This window comes from Pogoniulus pusillus, chromosome 30 (genome assembly GCF_015220805.1).
Source record: "Pogoniulus pusillus isolate bPogPus1 chromosome 30, bPogPus1.pri, whole genome shotgun sequence".
Classification (NCBI taxonomy): Eukaryota; Metazoa; Chordata; class Aves; order Piciformes; family Lybiidae; genus Pogoniulus; species Pogoniulus pusillus.
Window position 1 is genome coordinate 1,478,992 of NC_087293.1, and position 20,504 is coordinate 1,499,495.

The 20,504-nt window shown below is 54.3% G+C and overlaps 1 protein-coding gene across 3 annotated transcripts in view; it reads left to right on the forward strand.

Moving 5' to 3' along the window:
* MAJIN (membrane anchored junction protein) overlaps window positions 1-20,504 on the forward strand; it is a 32,717-nt gene that overhangs the window by 5,344 nt on the left and 6,869 nt on the right. For 2 of the 3 annotated variants that reach the window (XM_064168819.1, XM_064168820.1), the window contains exons 2-6: window positions 8,000-8,124; window positions 14,915-14,960; window positions 17,036-17,111; window positions 18,569-18,694; window positions 20,461-20,492. In XM_064168819.1, coding sequence (XP_064024889.1) covers window positions 8,024-8,124; window positions 14,915-14,960; window positions 17,036-17,111; window positions 18,569-18,694; window positions 20,461-20,492 — 381 coding nt within the window. In that variant the 5' untranslated portion in view covers window positions 8,000-8,023. Of the gene's footprint in view, window positions 1-5,865; window positions 6,184-7,999; window positions 8,125-14,914; window positions 14,961-17,035; window positions 17,112-18,568; window positions 18,695-20,460; window positions 20,493-20,504 lie in introns of those variants that run through there. The other variant, XM_064168818.1, reaches the window with a different exon arrangement.

Below are 20,504 nucleotides of genomic sequence, written 5' to 3' on the forward strand. Positions count from 1 at the left end.
CAGGGGCTTCTGCTGGGCTTCTGCTGGACTTCTGCTGGGTTTCTGCTGGGCTTCTGCTGAGCTTCTGCAGGGCTTCTGATGAGCTTCTGCTGGGGCTTCTGCTGTGCTTCTGCAGGGCTTCTGCTGTGCTTCTGCAGGGGCTTCTGCTGGGCTTCTGCTGGACTTCTGCTGGGTTTCTGCTGGGCTTCTGCTGGGCTTCTGCAGGGGCTTCTGCAGGGCTTCTGCTGTGCTTCTGCAGGGGCTTCTGCTGGGCTTCTGCTGGACTTCTGCTGGGTTTCTGCTGGGCTTCTGCTGGGCTTCTGCAGGGGCTTCTGCAGGGGCTTCTGCAGGGCTTCTGCAGGGGCTTCTGCAGGGGCTTCTGCAGGGCTTCTGCAGGGGCTTCTGCAGGGGCTTCTGCTGGGCTTCTGCAGGGGCTTCTGCAGGGACTTCTGCAGGGCTTCTGCCGGGTTTCTGCTGGGCTTCTGCAGGGGCTTCTGCAGGGCTTCTGCTGGGCTTCTGCTGGGCTTCTGCAGGGGCTTCTGCAGGGACTTCTGCAGGGCTTCTGCTGGGCTTCTGCAGGGGCTTCTGCTGGGCTTCTGCTGGGGCTTCTGCTGGGCTTCTGCTGGGCTTCTGCAGGGGCTTCCAGCAACAACCAACCATGGTCTCTATTAAACAGCTATGCACTGAGACATGAGACATGAGAAAGCCACGATGAAAATCCCCCAGACTCCCCAGGAAACACAGGTTCCTTGTCAGAGGTCAGATTCTGATGCTAGGAGGAAATTCTCACTGGTTCCTGCTTTCCCTGTGGCCCCAGTCAGTGCCATCAGGAGGTAGCAGCTGTTAGTGCCCTGCCCAATGCCCTCCTCTTCCTTATGGGAGCTACCCAGCAGGAAGCAGTTCTGCAAGGAGGAGCTGGTACATGTCATTGGAGTGCCAGGTGAAGGTCAGGTAAGCAGTGATGCAATCTGGGAATCTGGGAATGAGTCAGCAAGGCCTGGGTGCAGCAGCTTCAGAGGCAGGGAGCCACTTGCCAGGCTTGGCAGGAATCCTGTGGGCTGAGGAGCTGGGGAGCAGCAAGGGCCCCGTGGCTGGGGGGTCACCTTGAAAGCAAAACCTCCTTCCTTTGGGTGTCCAAGGTAAACACTGTGCTGGGATTGTCATCTTTTGGGAAGTTACCAAAGCAATTGGGAAAGAACCACCAGAGGGATCAGTCCAGGTTGGGGACTGAGCTGCTAGAAGGCAGTGAAGGGGAAAAGGATCTGAAGGGTCCTAGTGGATGGGAGGGTGACCATGAGCCAGTGATGTGCTCTGGGGGCCAGGAGGGGCAATGCCATTCTGGGGTGAATTAGAAGGGCTGGGATTAGGAGGTCAAGGGAGGTTCTCCTGCCCCTTTGCTCTGCCCTGGTCAGGCCTCATCTGGAATACTGGGTCCAGATCTGGGCCCCCCAGTTCAAGAAAGACCTCAGGGAACTGCTGGAGGGAGCCCATCCCAGAGCCACAAAGGTGATATAGGCAGTGGAACATCTCTGTTAGGAGAGCCTGAGGGAGCTGGGGCTGGGAGCTTGGAGCAGAGGAGCCTGAGAGGTGACCTCAGTCATGCCCACCAATATGTAATGTTTATCAGTATGTGAATCAGTGGTTATCAATATGTGATGTGTGAATAAAGGTTTGTCAGGCTGCAGTGTTTGTGAGTACATAAATCAATGCTTGGCAACAGGTAATGTTGTAAATATGGACACCAATGGTTATCAATATGTGCAGGTGAGTGCCAGGAGCAGCAGCCAGGCTCTGCTGGGTGGTGCCCAGGGACAGCACAAGGGGCACTGGGTGCAAGCTGAGGCAGAGGAAGCTCCATGGAAACATCAGGAGGAATTTTCCCTGTGAGGGTGACAGACCCCTGGCACAGGCTGCCCAGGGGGGCTGTGGAGTCTCCCTCTCTTGAGATATTCCAAACCCACCTGGATGTGTTCCTGTGGGATCTGGTACAGGAGATCCTGCTCTGGCAGGGGGCTTGGACTGGCTGAGCTTTGGAAGTCCCTTCCAGCCCCTCACATTCTGTGGAAGCAACTCAACAAGAGAGAAAAAGATTCCCAGGTGCTTCATTGTCTGCATGCTGCACCTGCCTGAGCTCCTGCATCTGCTGAGCAGGTCTGAGTGCCTATGGCAGAAGTGCTGCATGGTCCCAGGTGAATCAGTAACCTGCAGAAGAAGGCTCACAGGCCATGGCTTGTATGTCTGCACCACTGCTGCCATGGGCAGAGGTGGGTCTGAGCATGCAGACAGCTCCACATGGGCCACAGCAGCCTTGAGGGATCCTTGTGCTGGCAGAGCTGCAGGCATCTGCATCACAGCCACACTGCACAGAGCTCAGCACAGGGCTGGGGAGTGCAGAACACACCTCAAAGCTGCAGGTTTCCTTCTGGAGCCCCACACAGCTCTCACCAAAGGCAGGTGCCCTGCTCCTGGTACACGAAACAGCCAAGTTCAGACAGTCACAGAATGGGTTGGGTTGGAAGGGAGCTTAAAGAGCAGCCAGTGCCAACACCCTGCCATGGGCAGGGACACCTCCCACCAGCACAGGCTGCTCAAGGCATCATCCAACCTAGTCCTGGACACCTCCAGGGAGGCTGTGGAGCACAGAAGCACAGAATGTGATCAAAGATCCACAACCTCCCTGGGAATCCTGTGCCAGGATCTCACCACCCTCAACCTGTGCCAGTGTCTCCCCACCCTCACTCTCAATAATCTTTTCCTCATCTCCACTCTCAATCTGCCCTACTCCAGCTCCAATCCATTGTCTCCCATCCTATCACTTCCCAGCCCTTGTCAAGAGTCCCTCCCCAGCTCTCCTGGAGCCCTTTCAGCTACTGGAAGGCTGCTCTAAGGTCTCCCTTGAGCCTTCTCTTCTGCAAGCTGCACAGCCCCAACTATCCCAACCTGTCCCCATAGCAGAGATTCTCCAGCTCTCTGAGCATCTTCATGGCCTCCTCTGGACCTTTTACACTGAGGGCACCAGAACTGGAACCTTCAGTCAGCTTTGGGCCCCAGGGGACTTCTCCTTCCCACTAGAGCTGATTCTGGTACAACCAGACCTTGGTTTCTCCTGGCTTGGTCCAGTGCAATGGTTGTTGTGGCTCCTATGTGTAGGTCCAGCCCAGAATCAAGGCAGACACACACAGGCACACAGCTTCTCCAGCAGTTTCCACAGAGGGTGACCCTCAGGAGCAGCCACACCATGCAGTCTCTAGAGTTCTGCCTTCAGTTCTGCTTCCCTATCATAAGAAAGGCACAGAGCTGTTAGAGTGAGGCCAGAGGAGGCCACAAAGATCACCAAAGGAGAGGCAGCAAGTCCCAGAGCAAGCTCCTGCAGCTGACTCAGGCCAAAGCCAGACACAGATCCAGGCTGGGTGCAGAGAGGTCTGAGAGCAGCCCTGAAGAAAAAGCCTTGGGGGTGCTGGGTGCTGAGCAGCTGCCTAGGAGCCAGCAGTGCCCTCCTGCAGCCCAGCAGGCAGCTGTGTGCTGGCTGCAGGCAGAGCAGTGTGGGCAGCAGGGCAGGAGAGGGCATTGTGCCCCTTGGCTCTGCTCAGAGCTCACCTCCAGTGCTGCCTCCAGTGCTGCTGTGGCCAGCAGGAGCAGGCCACAGAGCTGTGGAGTGAGGGCAGAGGAGGCCACAGAGATGCTGGCAGGGCTGGAGCAGCTCTGCTGGGAGCACAGGCTGAGGGAGCTGGGGGGGTGCAGCCTGCAGGGCAGAAGGCTCCAGGGGCAGCTCAGAGCTGCTGCCAAGAGCTGAAGGGCTCCTGCAGGGAGGCTGCAGAGGGACTTGTGCTGAGGGGGTGTGAGGCAGGCCCAGGGCAATGGTTTGGAGCTGAGGCAGAGCAGGGGGAGAGTGGAGCTGAGGAGAAGTTCCTCAGGATGAATTTTCCTGGAAAGGTTGTGGATTCTCCCTTCCTGGAGGTGTTCAAGGACAGGACAATCAGGTCATGTGTTTGTGCCACTCTCATGGTTGATGCCTCTGCAGTAGCACCAAGGTCTTGTGAGCAGCAGCAAGAGCCCATGGATGGGGACAGACCTCCGTGGGGCTGGAAGGTGAAAAATCCCTGGGGACTTGTGCCAATCTATCCTGGAGGAAAAAATACCCTCCTGAAAGTTGTATACAGCAAGAAACAGTAAACCTGACTTCATGACACTGGGAAGAGCCAGGGATGAGCTCCTGGCAGAGCCCAGACCCCTGTGAAAGCAGCTGTAAGATCTGCCACGAGGTAAAGGTTGATTCCTCTGAGGCTTTGGGATCACACTGGAACTCAGAGCACTCCAAGCCCCAAATGAAGCTGCCTCAGACACAGCCTGTGCCAAGCAGGACATGGCTGGGGGGGGCTGGAGCAGAGGGAGGTCACAGCATCAGGTGCCCCAGAGCAGAGGTGCAGCAGGGAGCTGTGTAGGACAGGAAGGGAAGAGAAGAAAGTGCTCTAGCGGCTGAAGATCGACTCTCTTGTGACACTTCAGATGTCTCCTAGGCCACCTCCACTTCTGTAGCACAGTCCTGGCCTGCTCCAGTAGCTGCCACTCGCATGTCCTGCCCCTGTGCCGCCTCTTCATGTCTGTGCCAGGGCTGGAGAGCAGCTGTCATGCGAGGGGACACAGGGCACTTCGTGCCACGTCGTAGCACACCACGCCGAGCCCACACGTCCCATCCGCATCCCCAGAGCGTGAGCATCGCCACGGCCTCTGCAACGGGTCCTGGTCGGAAAGGGCCCCGACGAGCTGTCTGCTCCGCACCCGAGGTGTGCCGGTGGCGTCCCCCCCGCGGCCGTTCTCACACAGGCATCTCTGGCTGGACCCGGATGCTCCTCAGCATCCCCGCGGGGCTCCGCTCGGGGTACTTTTCACACCGCTTCTGCTGCTCGGCCCAGCTCGGGTCCGTCCGCCTCTGCTCGGCTGCCTCCGCTCCTCTCACATTCGGCTCGGCTCGGCTCTGTTCGCCTCTGCTCGGCTCTGTTCGCCTCTGCTCGGCTGCCTCCGCTCCTCTCACATTCAGCTCGGCTCGGCTCCCTTCGCCTCTGCTCGGCTCTGTTCGCCTCTGCTCGGCTGCCTCCGCTCCTCTCACATTCGGCTCGGCTCGGCTCTGTTCGCCTCTGCTCGGCTGCCTCCGCTCCTCTCACATTCGGCTCGGCTCGGCTCTGTTCGCCTCTGCTCGGCTGCCTCCGCGCCTTTCACATTCGGCTCGGCTCGGCTCTGTCCGCCTCTGCTCGGCTGCCTCCGCTCCTCTCACATTCGGCTCGGCTCGGCTCTGTTCGCCTCTGCTCGGCTGCCTCCGCTCCTCTCACATTCGGCTCGGCTCGGCTCCCTTCGCCTCTGCTCGGCTGCCTCCGCTCCTCTCACATTCGGCTCGGCTCGGCTCCGTCCGCCTCTGCTCGGCTGCCTCCGCGCCTCTCACATTCGGCTCGGCTCGGTTCTGTCCGCCTCTGCTCGGCTGCCTCCGCTCCTCTCACATTCGGCTCGTCTCGGTTCTGTTCGCCTCTGCTCGGCTGCCTCCGCTCCTCTCACATTCGGCTCGGCTCGGTTCTGTTCGCCTCTGCTCGGCTGCCTCCGCGCCTCTCACATTCTGCTCGGCTCGGCTCCGTCCGCCTCTGCTCGGCTGCCTCCGCGCCGCTCGTACCCGCTCGGCTCAGCTCGGCCCAGCGCTGTTCGCCGCCGGTCGCGCTGCTCGTATTCGCTCGGCTTAACTAAGCTCGGCGCTGTTCGGCTGGGCTCGGCTCCACTCGTCTCTGTTCGGCCGGGCTCGGCTCCACTCGTCTCTTCTCGTCCGGGCTCGACTGCCTTCGTCTGGACTCTTCAGGAGACAGCCGCGGCCTGGCCTCAGCGAAGGCGAAGGCAGGCGCAGAGGCGGGCGCCAGAGGCGGGCGCGAAGGCAGGCGCGGAGGCGGGCCGGGTGGCTGCGCCGGTGGAGCCGTGGGCTGCCCGGTGGTCTCCAGCGCCGAGGCTGGCAGAGCGCCGCTGACGGCGGGGCTGGGGGGTCAGCGGCAGCGTCTCCGTTCTGGGCAGGCCGAGGAGCTAGGCCGTGCTCCGCGGAGGGCTTGAGCAGGCCCGGCCGGCCCTAGACGGCCTGGTGCGTCCCAGGCTTCCCTGCCAGCCCCCGGGGCAAGAGGCCTGTAAAGCTTTGGACGAGTGGAGAGGAGCACCTCCCCGGGAGCTAAGGCGCAGGTGTGGCGGCTGTCGGCTTTGAGTGTGTGATTTGGGTTAGAAGGGACCTTAAGCCACTGCCGTGGGCAGGGGCACAGGGTGCTGAAGGCCTCATCCAGCCTGGCCTTCAACACCTCCTTCAGGGAGGTTGTGGAGCACAGAAGCACCCAACGTGATCTTTGATCACGTTGGGTGCTTCTGTGCTCCACAACCTCCCTGGGAAACCTGTGCCAGGCTCTCGCCACCCTCAACCTGTGCCAGGCTCTCACCACCACCTTCTCCAGACTCAACCTGCCCTCCTCAAGCTTCTCCTTGCAGATGACACCAAGCTAGGAGCAGGTGTTGATCTGTTGGAGGGTAGGAGAGCCCTGCAGAGGGACCTGGCCAGGCTGGATGGGTGGGCAGAGGCCAATGGGATGAGATTGAACAAGGCCAAGTGCAGGGTTCTGCACTTTGGCCACAACAACCCCAAGCAGCACTACAGGCTGGGGCCAGAGTGGCTGAGAGCAGCCAGGAGGAAAGGGACCTGGGGGTACTGATAGATAGTAAGCTGAAGATGAGCCAGCAGTGTGCCCAGGTGGCCAAGAGAGCCAATGGCATCCTGGCCTGCATCAGGAACAGTGTGGCCAGTAGGACAAGGGAGGTTATTCTGCCCCTGTACTCGGCACTGGTCAGGCCACACCTTGAGTACTGTGTCCAGTTCTGGGCCCCTCAATTCAAGAGAGATGTTGAGGTGCTGGGAGGTGTCCAGAGAAGGGCAACAAAGCTGGTGAGGGGCCTGGAGCACAAATCCTATGAGGAGAGGCTGAGGGAGCTGGGCCTGTTTAGCCTGAAGAAGAGGAGGCTCAGGGGTGATCTTATTACTGTCTACAACTACCTGATGGGGCATTGTAGCCAGGTGGGGGGGTGGCCTCTTCTCCCAGGCAACCAGCAATAGAACAAGGGGACACAGTCTCAAGTTGTGCCAGGGTAGGTATAGGCTGGATGTTAGGAAGAAGTTCTTCACAGAGAGAGTGATTGGCATTGGAATGGGCTGCCCAGGGAGGTGGTGGAGGCACCGTCCCTGGGGGTCTTCAAGAAAAGACTGAATGAGGCACTTAGTGCCATGGTCTGGTTGATTGGATAGGGCTGGGTGCTAGGTTGGACTGGATGAGCTTGGAGGTCTCTTCCAACCTGATTGATTCTATGATTCTTGTCCTGTCACTCCTGACCCTTGTCACAAGTCCCTCCCCAGCTCTCCTGTATCCCACTTCAGCTGCTGCAAGGCTGCTCTTAAGTGTCCCTGGAGCCTTCTTTAGGCTGAACAGTCCAAACTCTCCCACCCTGTCCTTACAGGGGAGCTGCTCCCAACCCTCACTGTCAATTCCTTCCCAGTTTCCAGTAATCCTATAGTAGCTAATAATAGGTGTGTGGTGACAGGGAGTGACAGGCAGTGACAGGACTTGGGGAATGGAGCAAAGCTGGAGGTGGGGAGAGTCAGCCTGGAGGTGAGGAGGAAGTTGTTGAGTATGAGAGTGGTGAGAGGCTGGCAGGGGTCGCCCAGGGAGGTGGTTGAGGTCCCATGGCTGGAGGTGTTTAAGGCCAGGCTGGATGAGGGTGTGGGTAGCCTGCCCATGGGAGGGGGCTTGGAACTGGCTGCTCCTTGTGGTCCCTTCCAGCCCTGCTCAAACCCACCTTGCTGTTGTGAAACAGACACTTGGGCGTGTTCAGGCTGGTGGGAGACACTGGTGGGAGTTAAGATTGTTGCTGCAGATGTTCTCTAGAGGGAGGAAGTCCCCATCTGGTGTGACAGGATGAGATGTAGTGAGGAGTTAATTTGCTTCTCCTGCTTCCCTAGGCTGGCATTCAGGCAGAGAGAGAGATGCCACTGAAGCCATTTACCTATCCCTGGCCTGAAACAAGGTTCCTCCACGCAGGCAGGCTTGTGTACAAGTTCAAAATCCGCTATGGCAACTTCACCAGGTGAGCATCTTCGTGCTAAAGCTGCGGAGAACTCACTTCTTAGCAGCCCCAACAGTCACAGAGTCACAGAGTGCCAGGCACTGGAGGGCACCTCCAAAGCTCAGCCAGTCCAAGCCCCCTGCCAGAGCAGATCCCACAGGAACACATCCAGGCAGGGTCTGAGTATCTCCAGAGAGGGAGACTCCACAGCCCTCCTGGGCAGCCTGTGCCAGGGCTCTGGCACCCTCCCAGGGGAAAAAATCCTCCTGAACTTCCTCTGCCTCAGCTTGCACTCAGTGCCCCTTGTGCTGTCCCTGGGCACCCCCCAGCAGAGCCTGGCTGCAGCCTCCTGGCACTCACCCTGCACACACTGATAACCATTGGTGTCCATATTTACAGACAGTACATACTGATAAGCATTGGTTCACCCATTGATAAGCATTGCATAGTGATAGATCTTGATTCACATATATGCACACATTGCATATTGATAAGCATTGATTCACATATTGATAAGCATGGATCTGTGTCTTTGCAGACATTACTTATTGATAGGCATTGATTCACATATTGATCACATGGATCTATATCTTTGCAGGCATTACATATTGATAAGCATTGATTCACATATTGATACACATAGATTATATCTTTGCAGACATTACATATTGATAAGCATTGATTCACATGTTGATAGCATTGATTCACATATTGGTACACATTGATCTATATATCTGCAGACATTACATATTGATAAGCACTGATTCACATATTGACACACATGGATCTATATATTTGCAGACATTACTTATTGATAAGCATTGATTCACATATTGATAAGCATTGATTCACATATTGATCACATGGATCTGTATCTTTGCAGACATTACATATTGATAAGCATTGATTCACATATTGATAAGCATTGATTCACATTGACACACATGGATCTGTATCTTTGCAGACATTACTTATTGATAAGCATTGATTCACATATTGACACACATGGATCTCTATATCTGCAGACATTACATATTGATAAGCATTGATTCACATATTGATAAGCATTGATTCACATATTGATACACATGGATCTATATATTTGCAGACATTACATATTGATAAGCATTGATTCACATATTGATACACATGGATCTAAATATTTGCAGTCATTACATATTGATAAGCATTGATTCACATATTGACACACATGGATCTATATATCTGCAGACATTACATATTGATAAGCATTGATTCACATATTGACACACATGGATCTCTGTATTTGCAGACATTACTTATTGATAAGCATTGATTCACATATTGACACACATGGATCTCTGCATTTGCAGACATTACTTATTGATAAGCATTGATTCACATATTGATCACATGGATCTATATCTTTGCAGACATTACATATTGATAAGCATTGATTCACATATTGACACACATGGATCTGTATCTTTGCAGACATTACTTATTGATAAGCATTGATTCACATATTGATAAGCATTGATTCACATACTGATACACATGGATCTATATATTTGCAGACATTACATATTGATAAGCATTGATTCACATATTGACACACATGGATCTCTGTATCTGCAGACATTACATATTGATAAGCATTGATTCACATACTGATACACATGGATCTATATCTTTGCAGACATTACATATTGATAAGCATTGATTCACATATTGACACACATGGATCTCTATATCTGCAGACATTACTTATTGATAAGCATTGATTCACATATTGATGCACATTACAGAGGGATAGACATTGATTTACATATTGATACACATTACATAGTGATAAACATTACATAGTGATAGATATTGAGTCTCATATTGATAAACATTACATATTGCTAAACACTGATTTGCAGATTGATAAACATATTGATAAACATTGCAGATTGATAAACACTGGTTTACATATTGGTAAGCACTGCATATTGATAAACATTGGTTGGCATATCAATAAATATTGCATATTGATATGCATGTTGATAAACAATGATCTGCATATTGAGAAACATTAATTTGCATATTGACAATTAATAATCTTTACATATTGATAAACATTGCATATTGATAAACATTGATTTACATATTGTTAACCATTACATACTGATAAACATTGATTTACATATCAATAGGTATTGATTTGCATATGATGAACGTTGCATGTTGATAAACACTGATTTGCATATTGATGAACATTGACTATTGATAAGCATCGATTCACATATTGATAAACATCGATTTGCATATTGATTAACATGGATTTGCATATTGATAATCACTGCTTTGCATATTAGCAAACATTGCTTACTGATAAGCACTGATTTGCATATTGGTAAATATTGAATGTTGATAAGCAGTGATTCACAGGTTGATACACATTGCATATTGATAAATATGGATTTGCATATTGATAACCATTGATTTGCATATTTATAAGCATTGATTTACATATTGACAGACATTGCATACTGATAAATACTTATTTGCATATTGATGAAGATGGATTTCTATATTGACAAGCACTGCATATTGATAGGCATTGATTTGCATATTGATAAGCATTGATTCACATCTTGGTAAACGTTGCATATTGATAAACACTGATTTGCTTATTGATGAACATTGATTTACATATTGCTAACCATTACATACTGATAAACACGGATTTGCTTATTGCTAAGCATTGATTCACATCTTGATAAACATTGCATCTTGATCAGCATTGATGTGCACATTGATAAACATTACATGCTGATCAGCATTGATTTGCATATCGATAAGCATTGCAGCTTGGTAAACATTGATTTACATATTGATAAGCACTCAGCTCCTGGGGGGGTGTCCTCATTTCCTGGCTTCTTTCCCAAGCTCTGCATGTGGTTGCTTAGAAGTGGCTGCTGCTGCCCTTGCACACAGGGTAAATGGGCCCGAGGGAGTGATTTGAGCTGCAGTACTGCACTCCTGCTTCGCTGTCAGGGGTGGCGGTTGTGCTTTGATGGGACAAGAGGCTGATTTTACTGACAGCGGTTTGAAGTCTCCTAAGTGTTTAACTGAGAAGCTCTGGAGCCTTTGTCATGGTTTAACCCCAGCTGGCAGCTATCTCCTGGTGGCTGCTCACACACTGCCCCACAGTGGGGCAAAGGAGAGGATCAGAAGGGTGAAAGAGACAAAACCCATGGCTTAAGAACAGTGTAGTGAGTAGAGCAGAAGTCCCACTCACAAGCAAAGCCAAGTCAGGAGTTCATTCACTTCCACCAGTGGGCAGGAATCCAGGCTCCATCATGTCTAACAGTACCAAGCATCCTCCTTCCCCCCCCAGAGAGTGATGTCCTGTGGCCTGATGTATGCCTTAGGCCAGCTGGGTTCAGCTATCTCAGCCTTGTTCCCTTCCAACATCTTGTGCACCCCCAGCGTGCTCCCTGCTGGGGCAACGTGAGGAGCAGAGAAGACCTTGAGGCTGTGTAAGCTCTGCTCAGCCATGGCTACAGCCCTGTGCTATCAACACTGTTCTCAGCACGGAGCCAAAACACAGCCCTGCCCCAGCTGCTGTGGGGACTCAACTCTGCCCCAGTCAGAACCAGCACTGCTGTGGAGTGGTGAATGTCAGAAGCCTGGAATGGGCTAGGCTGGAAGAGACCTCAGAGGTGACCCTCCAGGGGCATGTTGTCCCTGCAGGCAGCAGGGACAGCTGCAGCCAGAGCAGGCTGCACAGGGACACAGCAAGACTGAGCTTGGATGGCTGCAGGGATGGGGCCTCAAGCACAGCCCTGGGCAGCCTGGGCCAGGCTCTACCACACCCTCCCTGGTCACAACTCCCTCCTGGTGCCCAACCTACCTCTGCCCTGCTCCACTACCAAACCACTGCCCTGGGCCTGTGCCCACAGCCCCTTCTGAGCAGTCCCTCCCCAGCCTGCCTGCAGCTCCCCTGCAACTCCTGCAGTGCAGCTCTGAGCTCTGCCTGCAGCCTTCTCCTCTGCAGGCTGCACAGCCCCAACTCTGCCAGCCTGTGCCCACAGCAGAGCTGCTCCAGCCCTCTGAGCACCTTGGAGGCCTCCTCTGGCCCCTCTCCAGCAGCTCCATATCCCTATTGTGCTGGGGCCTCCAGAGCTGGATGCAGTGCTGCAGGTGAGGTCTTATCGGAGCAGATCAAAGGGGCAGAATCTCCTCTCCCTGTCTGCTGTCCACAGTCTTGCTCTTAGCGGCTCTTTGCCAGCGTGTGGGGATGTGTGAGCAGCCGCAGGGTGTGAGAGCTCCGGGAGGGCTGTGCTGGCAGGAGCTGGCCAGCTCCCTGCTGCCCCTCGTGTTGTACCCTTCGTGTGCATTGCCACATCGGTTCTTGCAACACATTGTTGCCGTGGAACGGCTCAGGTTGGAAGGGATCCTACAGATCATCTGCTCCGGGCTGCCTGCCACGGGCAGGGACAACTCTCATCTAGCCTTGGGTGCTCTGTGTTTCATCCAACCTGGCCTTGATATTGGCAGGCATCTCTAAGGTCCTCCCAGAGTCTTCTGCAGGCTGAACAGTCCAAACTCTCTCAGCCTGCCCCCACAGCGGAGGTTCTCCATCTCTCTGCCCTTCTTTGTGGCCTCCTCTGGCCTCACTCCACAGCTCTGTGTCCTTCTGCTGGGGCCAGCAGCACTGGAGGCAGGATTGGAGGTGAGGTCTGAGCAGAGCAGAGCCAAGGGGCACAATGCCCTCTCCTGCCCTGCTGCCTGCTGGGCTGCAGGAGGGCACTGCTGGCTCCTGGGCAGCTGCTCAGCACCCCCAAGGCTTTTTCTTCAGGGCTGCTCTCAGCCCCCTCTGCACCCAGTCTGGATATGTGCCTGGGCTTGGCCTGAGCCAGCTGCAGGACCTTGCCCTGGGACTTGCTGAACCTTGTTGAACCTGAGAGATGAGGGCAGCAGACCTGTTACAGCAGCTTTTGTGTTTCATAGTACCTTCTGGAACTGGTGGTGACCTCACCAAGTCGGCCTGCCCAGCAGCCTGGTGCAACTCCTTTGACAGTGAAACTTCCTCCCTGCTGTGCCATGGCTGTGCTGAGTGGGGGTTGCTTACTCAAAGCAGCTGGATTCACTCCTGCAGACAGGCCAGGGGAAGCTCCTCTGGCCCACAGTGAGATCTGAAGACAGGTTCCCAAAAGAGCATGGAAAGAGCTGCAAGAGCTGACCTGAGCTGGTGACAGAGCTGATGACCTGTACCTGCAGGCAGGCTTCTGCTAGAGTGAAGTCCTCTTGCCTGAGGGGCTGCTGTGTCCCCAGGGCAGACCAGTCCACACTGAAGCTTCTCCCCTTCTTTACAGAGCCAAAGGTGTCTCCCTTTTCACATCTCCAAGCCCTCTCCAACCCAACCAAGGAGCCTGCCCCAGTCAGGTGGCAGATCTGGCACCCAGGTCATGAGGCCTTGGATGCTGCCTGCTTCTCTTCCTGCCAAGGGTCAGGGCTGGGCCAGCCAGGAGGCAGCTGCAGATGCTTCTCATGAGCCTCCAAAGGGAAGAAAAGAGGAAGAAGGGAGAGAGGCTGATGGGCTGGGAGAGGAACTCAGCCAGCTGGGATGGAAAGAAGAGGAATAGAGACACAGAGACAAACACTTGATGGCAGTGACAGCACCACTGGCACCACTGCTGACAGGGGCAGGCACTGGGCAAGGCCCACACTGCACTCAGTGGCAGATGGGAACTAGATTTAGGAGCTGGATTCTGAAACTGGATTCAAGAACACCTGGATCAAGAACCAGGCAGGAGGGACAGAATCCTCCTGGGATAGTGGCCAGTAAAGAACCTCTCAGCTAGACCCATCCAGCCTGGCCTTGAGCACCCCCAGGCAGGAGGCAGCCACAGCCTCCCTGGGCAGCCCAGGCCAGAGGCTCAGCAGCCTCACACTGCACAGCTTCTGCCTCAGCTCCACTCTCCCCCTGCTCTGCCTCAGCTCTAAACCATTGCCCTGGGCCTGCCTCACACCCCCTCAGCACAAGTCCCTCTGCAGCCTCCCTGCAGGAGCCCTTCAGCTCTTGGCAGCAGCTCTGAGCTGCCCCTGGAGCCTTCTGCCCTGCAGGCTGCACCCCCCCAGCTCCCTCAGCCTGTGCTCCCAGCAGAGCTGCTCCAGCCCTGCCAGCATCTCTGTGGCCTCCTCTGCCCTCACTCCACAGCTCTGTGGCCTGCTCCTGCTGGGCACAGCAGCACTGGAGGCAGCACTGGAGGTGAGCTCTGAGCAGAGCCAAGGGACACAATGCCCTCTCCTGCCCTGCTGCCCACACTGCTCTGCCTGCAGCCAGCACACAGCTGCCTGCTGGGCTGCAGGAGGGCACTGCTGGCTCCTGGGCAGCTGCTCAGCACCCAGCACCCCCAAGGCATTTTCTTCAGGGCTGCTCTCAGCCCTCTCTGCACCCAGCCTGGATCTGTGCCTGGCCATGGCCCGAGCCAGCTGCAGGACCTTGCCCTGAGACTTGCTGCCCCTCCTGCAGCTGGCACTGGCCACTGCTCAGGCCTGTCCAGAGCCTTCTGGCTGCCAGCCCTGCCCTCAAGTGAGTGCCCTGCACCACACAGCCTGGAGCCATCAGCAGACCTGCTGAGGCTGCTCTCAGTGCCACTGCCCCTGTTGCTTTTCTAACATTGGATGTTGTGAAGAGTTTCTTGAGATTCCACCTGCTGCCTGCTGTTTGCCCTGTGCAGTGGGAAAGGTGCTGTGGTGTTGGATAAACTCTTCCCACACAAGAAGCTGCTGTGCTTGGAGACTCTGCTGGAGCTGACTCCCTCTGCTTGTTTCACAGCTCTCCTGATCTTGACCACGTGGAAAGTGCTGCCGAGGAGTTAGAGGTAGGAGATGAAGCAGCTCTGCAGCCTGGAGAAGAGAAGGCTTTGAGGAGACCTTGGAGTGGCCTGAAGGGGGCTACAGGAGGGCTGGGGAGGGACTATTGACAAAGGCTTGTAATGACAGGAGGAGGAATAGGTTTGAACTGGCAGAGGGAAGATTGAAACTGGGTGTTAGAAAGGAGTTCTTTGCAGTGAGGGTGGTGAGACACTGGCACAGGTTGAGGGTGGTGAGACCCTGGCACAGGTTGCCCAGGGAGGTTGTGGAGCACAGAAGCACCCAATGTGATCTTTGATCACATTGGGTGCTTCTGTGCTCCACAACCTCCCTGAAGGTGTTCAGGACCAGGTTGGATGAGGCCTGGAGCAACCTGTTCTAGTGGGAGGTGTCCCTACCTATGGCAGAGGGTTGGAACTGGATGATCCTTGAGCTCCCTTCCAACCTATCCCATTCTATGATTCTCTGATCCAGGACCTTTTGGCTGAATGTTGTGCTGAGCAAATCTTTGGCTCACTTGGGGGCCTGAGGACCTTTTGTCCAATGCAACATTCCAAGTGGGAGGAGTGAGGAAGCTCTGTGGAGGGTGTGAGGGTGAAATGCATGATGGAAAACACAGAAGTCATACATCAGGCAGCAGCAGCTCTAGGGAGAGCTCCAGAACCTTCTGTGCCATGATCCCTGCAAACCACAAAGTAAAGCAAGAGCTGTAGGGAGAGCTCTAGAACCTTCTCTGCCATGATCCATGCAAACCACAAAGTAAAGCAAGAGCTGTAGGGAGAGCTCTAGAACCTTCTGTGCCATGATCCCTGCAAACCACAAAGTAAAGCAAGAGCTGTAGGGAGAGCTCTAGAACCTTCTCTGCCATGATCCATGCAAACCACAAAGTAAAGCAAGAGCTGTAGGGAGAGCTCTAGAACCTTCTGTGCCATGATCCCTGCAAACCACAAAGTAAAGCAAGAGCTGTAGGGAGAGCTCTAGAACCTTCTCTGCCATGATCCATGCAAACCACAAAGTAAAGCAAGAGCTGTAGGGAGAGCTCTAGAACCTTCTCTGCCATGATCCATGCAAACCACAAAGTAAAGCAAGAGCTGTAGGGAGAGCTCTAGAACCTTCTCTGCCATGATTCATGCAAACCACAAAGCAATTTAAACCAATAGGTGGAGGGAGAGCTCCAGAACCTTCTCTGCCATGATTCATGCAAATCACAAAGCAATTTAAACCAATAGGTGGAGGGAGAGCTCTAGAACCTTCTGTGCCGTGATCCATGCAAACCACAAAGTAAAGCAGAAGCTGTAGGGAGAGCTCCAGAACCTTCTCTACCATGATTCATGCAAACCACAAAGTAAAGCAGAAGCTGTAGGGAGAGCTCTAGACCCTTCTCTGCCATGATTCATGCAAGCCACAGAGTAAAGCAAGAGCTGTAGGGAGAGCTCCAGAACCTTCTCTGTCACGATCCATGCAAACCACAAAGTAAAGCAGAAGCTGCAGGGAGAGCTCCAGAACCTTCTCTGCCATGATTCATGCAAACCACAAAGTAAAGCAAGAGCTGTAGGGAGAGCTCTAGAACCTTCTCTGTCATGATCCATGCAAACCACAAAGTAAAGCAATAGGTGGAGGGAGAGCTCCAGAACCTTCTCTGCCATGATTCATGCAAACCACAAAGCAATTTAAAGCAATAGGTGGAGGGAGAGCTCCAGAACCTTCTCTACCATGATCCATGCAAACCACAAAGTAAAGCAGAAGCTGCAGGGAGAGCTCCAGACCCTTCTCTGCCATGATCCATGCAAACCACAAAGTAAAGCAAGAGCTGTAGGGAGAGCTCTAGAACCTTCTGTGCCATGATCCCTGCAAACCACAAAGTAAAGCAAGAGCTGTAGGGAGAGCTCCAGACCCTTCTCTACCATGATCTATGCAAACCACAAAGTAAAGCAGAAGCTGCAGGGAGAGCTCCAGAACCTTCTCTGTCATGATCCATGCAAACCACAAAGCAATTTAAAGTGTTTTCCAAAGCTTCATAGTGGAATTGTGTCTGGGTTGGTAATGTTCTTCCTTCCCCCCTCTCTTTTTCTGCCCTCTCCAGGAAGCAATTCGAGTCATCCTTGGAAATCTCCATGATTTGCATCCCTTTTCTACTGACCACTTCACTGTCTTCCCCTGTATCCTTTCTTTTCTCCTTGTGTCTGTTTGGCATTGCTTCATTGGACATTCAGGAGCAGGTCTTGGACTGGAGTCTGACTCCTCTGAGCTTTGCAGTTGGCTGTTAGTGAAAGATGCTGGAGAATAGGTTGGGAGAGTTGGGGCTGTGCAGCCTGGAGAAGAGAAGGCTGCAGGGAGACCTTAGAGCAACCTTTCAGTAGCTGATGTGGGCTCTGGGAGAGCTGGGGAGGGATTTCTGGCAAGGGCTGGGAGTGACAAGAGGAGGAACAATAGATTGGAGCTTGAGGAGGGCAGATTGAGAGTGTAGAGTGAGGGTGAGCAGACCCTGGCACAGGTTGCTCAGGGAGGTTGTGGAGCACAGAAGCACAGAATGTGATCTTTGATCACATTCTGTGCTTCTGTGCTCCACAACCTCCCTGGAGGTGTTTAGAACTAGGTTGGATGAGTCCTTGAGCAGCCTGTGCTGGTAGGAGGTGTCCCTGCCCTTGGCAGAGGGTTTGGCTCTGGCTTTGCTTTGAGCTCCCTTCCAACCCAACCCATTCCATGCATCTCTGAAGCTGATGGAGTCTTTGTGTCATGTGGGCAAACCTTGGGCTCCATCTCCAGATTTCAGGGTTACTGCCAGCAAATGGACTCGAATTCTCCCTTTGACCTTTGTCTCCCTGAGCTCAGAGGGGTGTCAGGAGGCTGCTGCCCAGTGTCATCCACCCTTGTGTGCAGGAGCTCCTGGTGTCAGAGTCGCAGCTGCAGGAAGCCTGGTGGTTGGAGATGAACTGAGCTGCTGCTCCTCCCTGACAGCCTGCTCAGCCCTTTGCAGTTTTTAGGGTGATGACTTTTTAGTGAGCCCAGCTGGGGAGATTTTAGTCATCAGGGTTGGTTGAGCCTGGAACACTGCAGGAGAACATCAGGATGGAAGCCAAATACAGTTAGGGAAACACAGCAAGAGATTGATGGGAGAGCATTGCCTGGGTGAGTGCCTCTTGTCAGGAGGGAGGCTGAGAGAAGACCTTATTGCTCCCTGAAAGGAGGGAGGGGTGGAGTGAGGAGGGGCTTGGTCTCTTCTTCCTGATATCAGGTGATAGAATGAGAGGCAATGGTTCCAGGCTGCCCCAGGGCAGGCTCAGGCTGGAGCTCAGAAACTCTTTCTGCCCTGGAAGGGTTCTCAAAGCTTGGCACAGGCTGCCCAGGGCAGTGCTGCAGTGCCCATCCTTGGAGGGTTCCAGCAGCTGTGGCCCTGGTGCTGAGGGGCAGGGTTCAGTGGTGCCCCTGCAGTGCTGAGCTGGGAGGGCTCTGCCAGCCAAAGCTATTCTGGGATGCTGTGAGTGCTGGTTCTGCACAGACAGGTTGCATCTGCTGCCTGTGCCCCGTGGTTTGGCTCTGGAAGCTGTAGATGCAGGCACTGTCAGGGCTGCTGCTCCTTGGAAGTCTCAGTGCCATGTCCTTAAGTCTTCCTCAGACCTGAGTAAATGGGAGAGGGTGTCCAAGATGAGGTTCAAACATGAGAATGTGCAGCTGGTGCCATATCCATACATCTGCACCATGTACCTGGAGCTCAACTCCTTCCAGCAGAGGCTGCATGGGGGTAAGTCCTGTGCTCTGCTTCAGAAACATCTACAGTCAGCCTCTTGCATTTCACAGCTGCACAGCTGGTGCTGGGCTGGAAGGGACCCTCCAGGCAGCAGGGACAGCTGCAGCCAGGGCAGGCTGCACAGGGACACAGCAAGGCTGAGCTTGGATGGCTGCAGGGATGGGGCCTCAAGCACAGCCCTGGGCAGCCTGGGCCAGGCTCTCCACACCCTCCCTGGCCACAACTCCCTCCTGATGCCCAACCTACCTCTGCCCTGCTCCACTGCCAAACCACTGCCCTGGGCCTGTGCCCACAGCCCCTTCTGAGCAGTCCCTCCCCAGCCTGCCTGCAGCTCCCCTGCAGCTCCTGCAGTGCAGCTCTGAGCTCTGCCTGCAGCCTTCTCCTCTGCAGGCTGCACAGCCCCAACTCTGCCAGCCTGTGCCCACAGCAGAGCTGCTCATGCCTCTGAGCACCTTGGAGGCCTCCTCTGGCCCCTCTGGAGCAGCTCCAGCTCTCTCTGCTGCTGGGGGCACTAGAACTGGACACAGATGATTTCAGAAGTCTTTTCCAGCCTTGATGATTCTCTGAGTCTGTGACAGGGGCAGAGTTGCTTTGCTCCCCACAGGCCTGCCCAGAAGTGGCTTTTCTGTGAGGGATTCAGCCCCAGAAGCAGCAGCCTGTGGGAAGGCAGTGGGGGGAGGTTGAGCCTCCTTTCAGCAGCCCCTTCTGTGGCTCACCAGGGAGCAGCTGAGCCAGGGCTGATGGGCTGATGCTGCAGTAAATGGGGGGGGGGAGGCGGAGGCGGAGGAGGAGGAGGTGGAGGAGGAGGAGGCAGAGGAGGAGGAGGTGGAGGAGGCAGAGGAGGAGGAGGAGGAGGAGGAGGAGGAGGAGGAGGAGGAGGAGGAGGAGGAGGAGGAGGAGGAGGAGGAAGCAGAGCAGCCACCTGAGGAGGGCTGTTTGGAAATGTGGTTGCTCATAGTGGGCAGGCTGAGAGCTGGCCCAGGGCAGCTCCTGCAGCTCATCAAGGAGCAGTGCAGAGAGGTTGTGGAGTCTCCTGCTCTGGAGCCTTTCCAAGCCCCCCTGGCAGTGTTGCTGTGTGCCCTGCCCTGGGTGCCCTGCTTGGGCTGGCTGCTCTCTGGGGCTCCCTTCCAATCCATAGCAGCCTTTGATTCTTTGATTTTAAGACTTCTTCAGTTCCTTCTCTTCTGAGGACTCCTCCCAGAAGCACTCTTGTCCCTCTCCCATCAGTGTGTGCTGTTGATTGCCAGGAACTGGAGCTCTGGGAGAGCTGTGTTCAGTTTTTCATAGAGCAGGAGACTCCACAGCCTCTCTGGGCAGCCTGCTCCAGGCTCCAGCACCCTCACAACAAACAACTTTCTCCTCAGCCTCACCTCCAACTTCCTGGCTCCCACCTTAGCCCTCTTGGGCCTTGTGCTGGCCCTGGGCACCCCCAGGCAGAGCCTGGCACCTTCATCCTGCCCCCAGCCCTCAGCTAGTGCCAGACATTGCTCAGGTTCCCTCTCAGCCTTCTCCTCTGCAGATTAAGCAGCCCCAGGGCCCTCAGCCTTTCTCATAAGAGAAATATCCCAGTCCCTCCAGTCCCACTTCTTCTATTTCCTTCCCCTCCAGTCCCATTCTTCTCTCCCTTCTGCCTCCCTCAGCTCCAGCAGGGTTTGTCCTGCTCCCAGCAGTGAGCTGCAGTGCAGGAGTGCACTTCTCAGTTGGTTAAAGAAATTCCACTCACCAAACCCTGCCCACATTGTCTCACACCTCTCTTACAGAGAAAGAAGGACCCCAGGGCAGTGATGAGCTGGTAAGTTGTGGC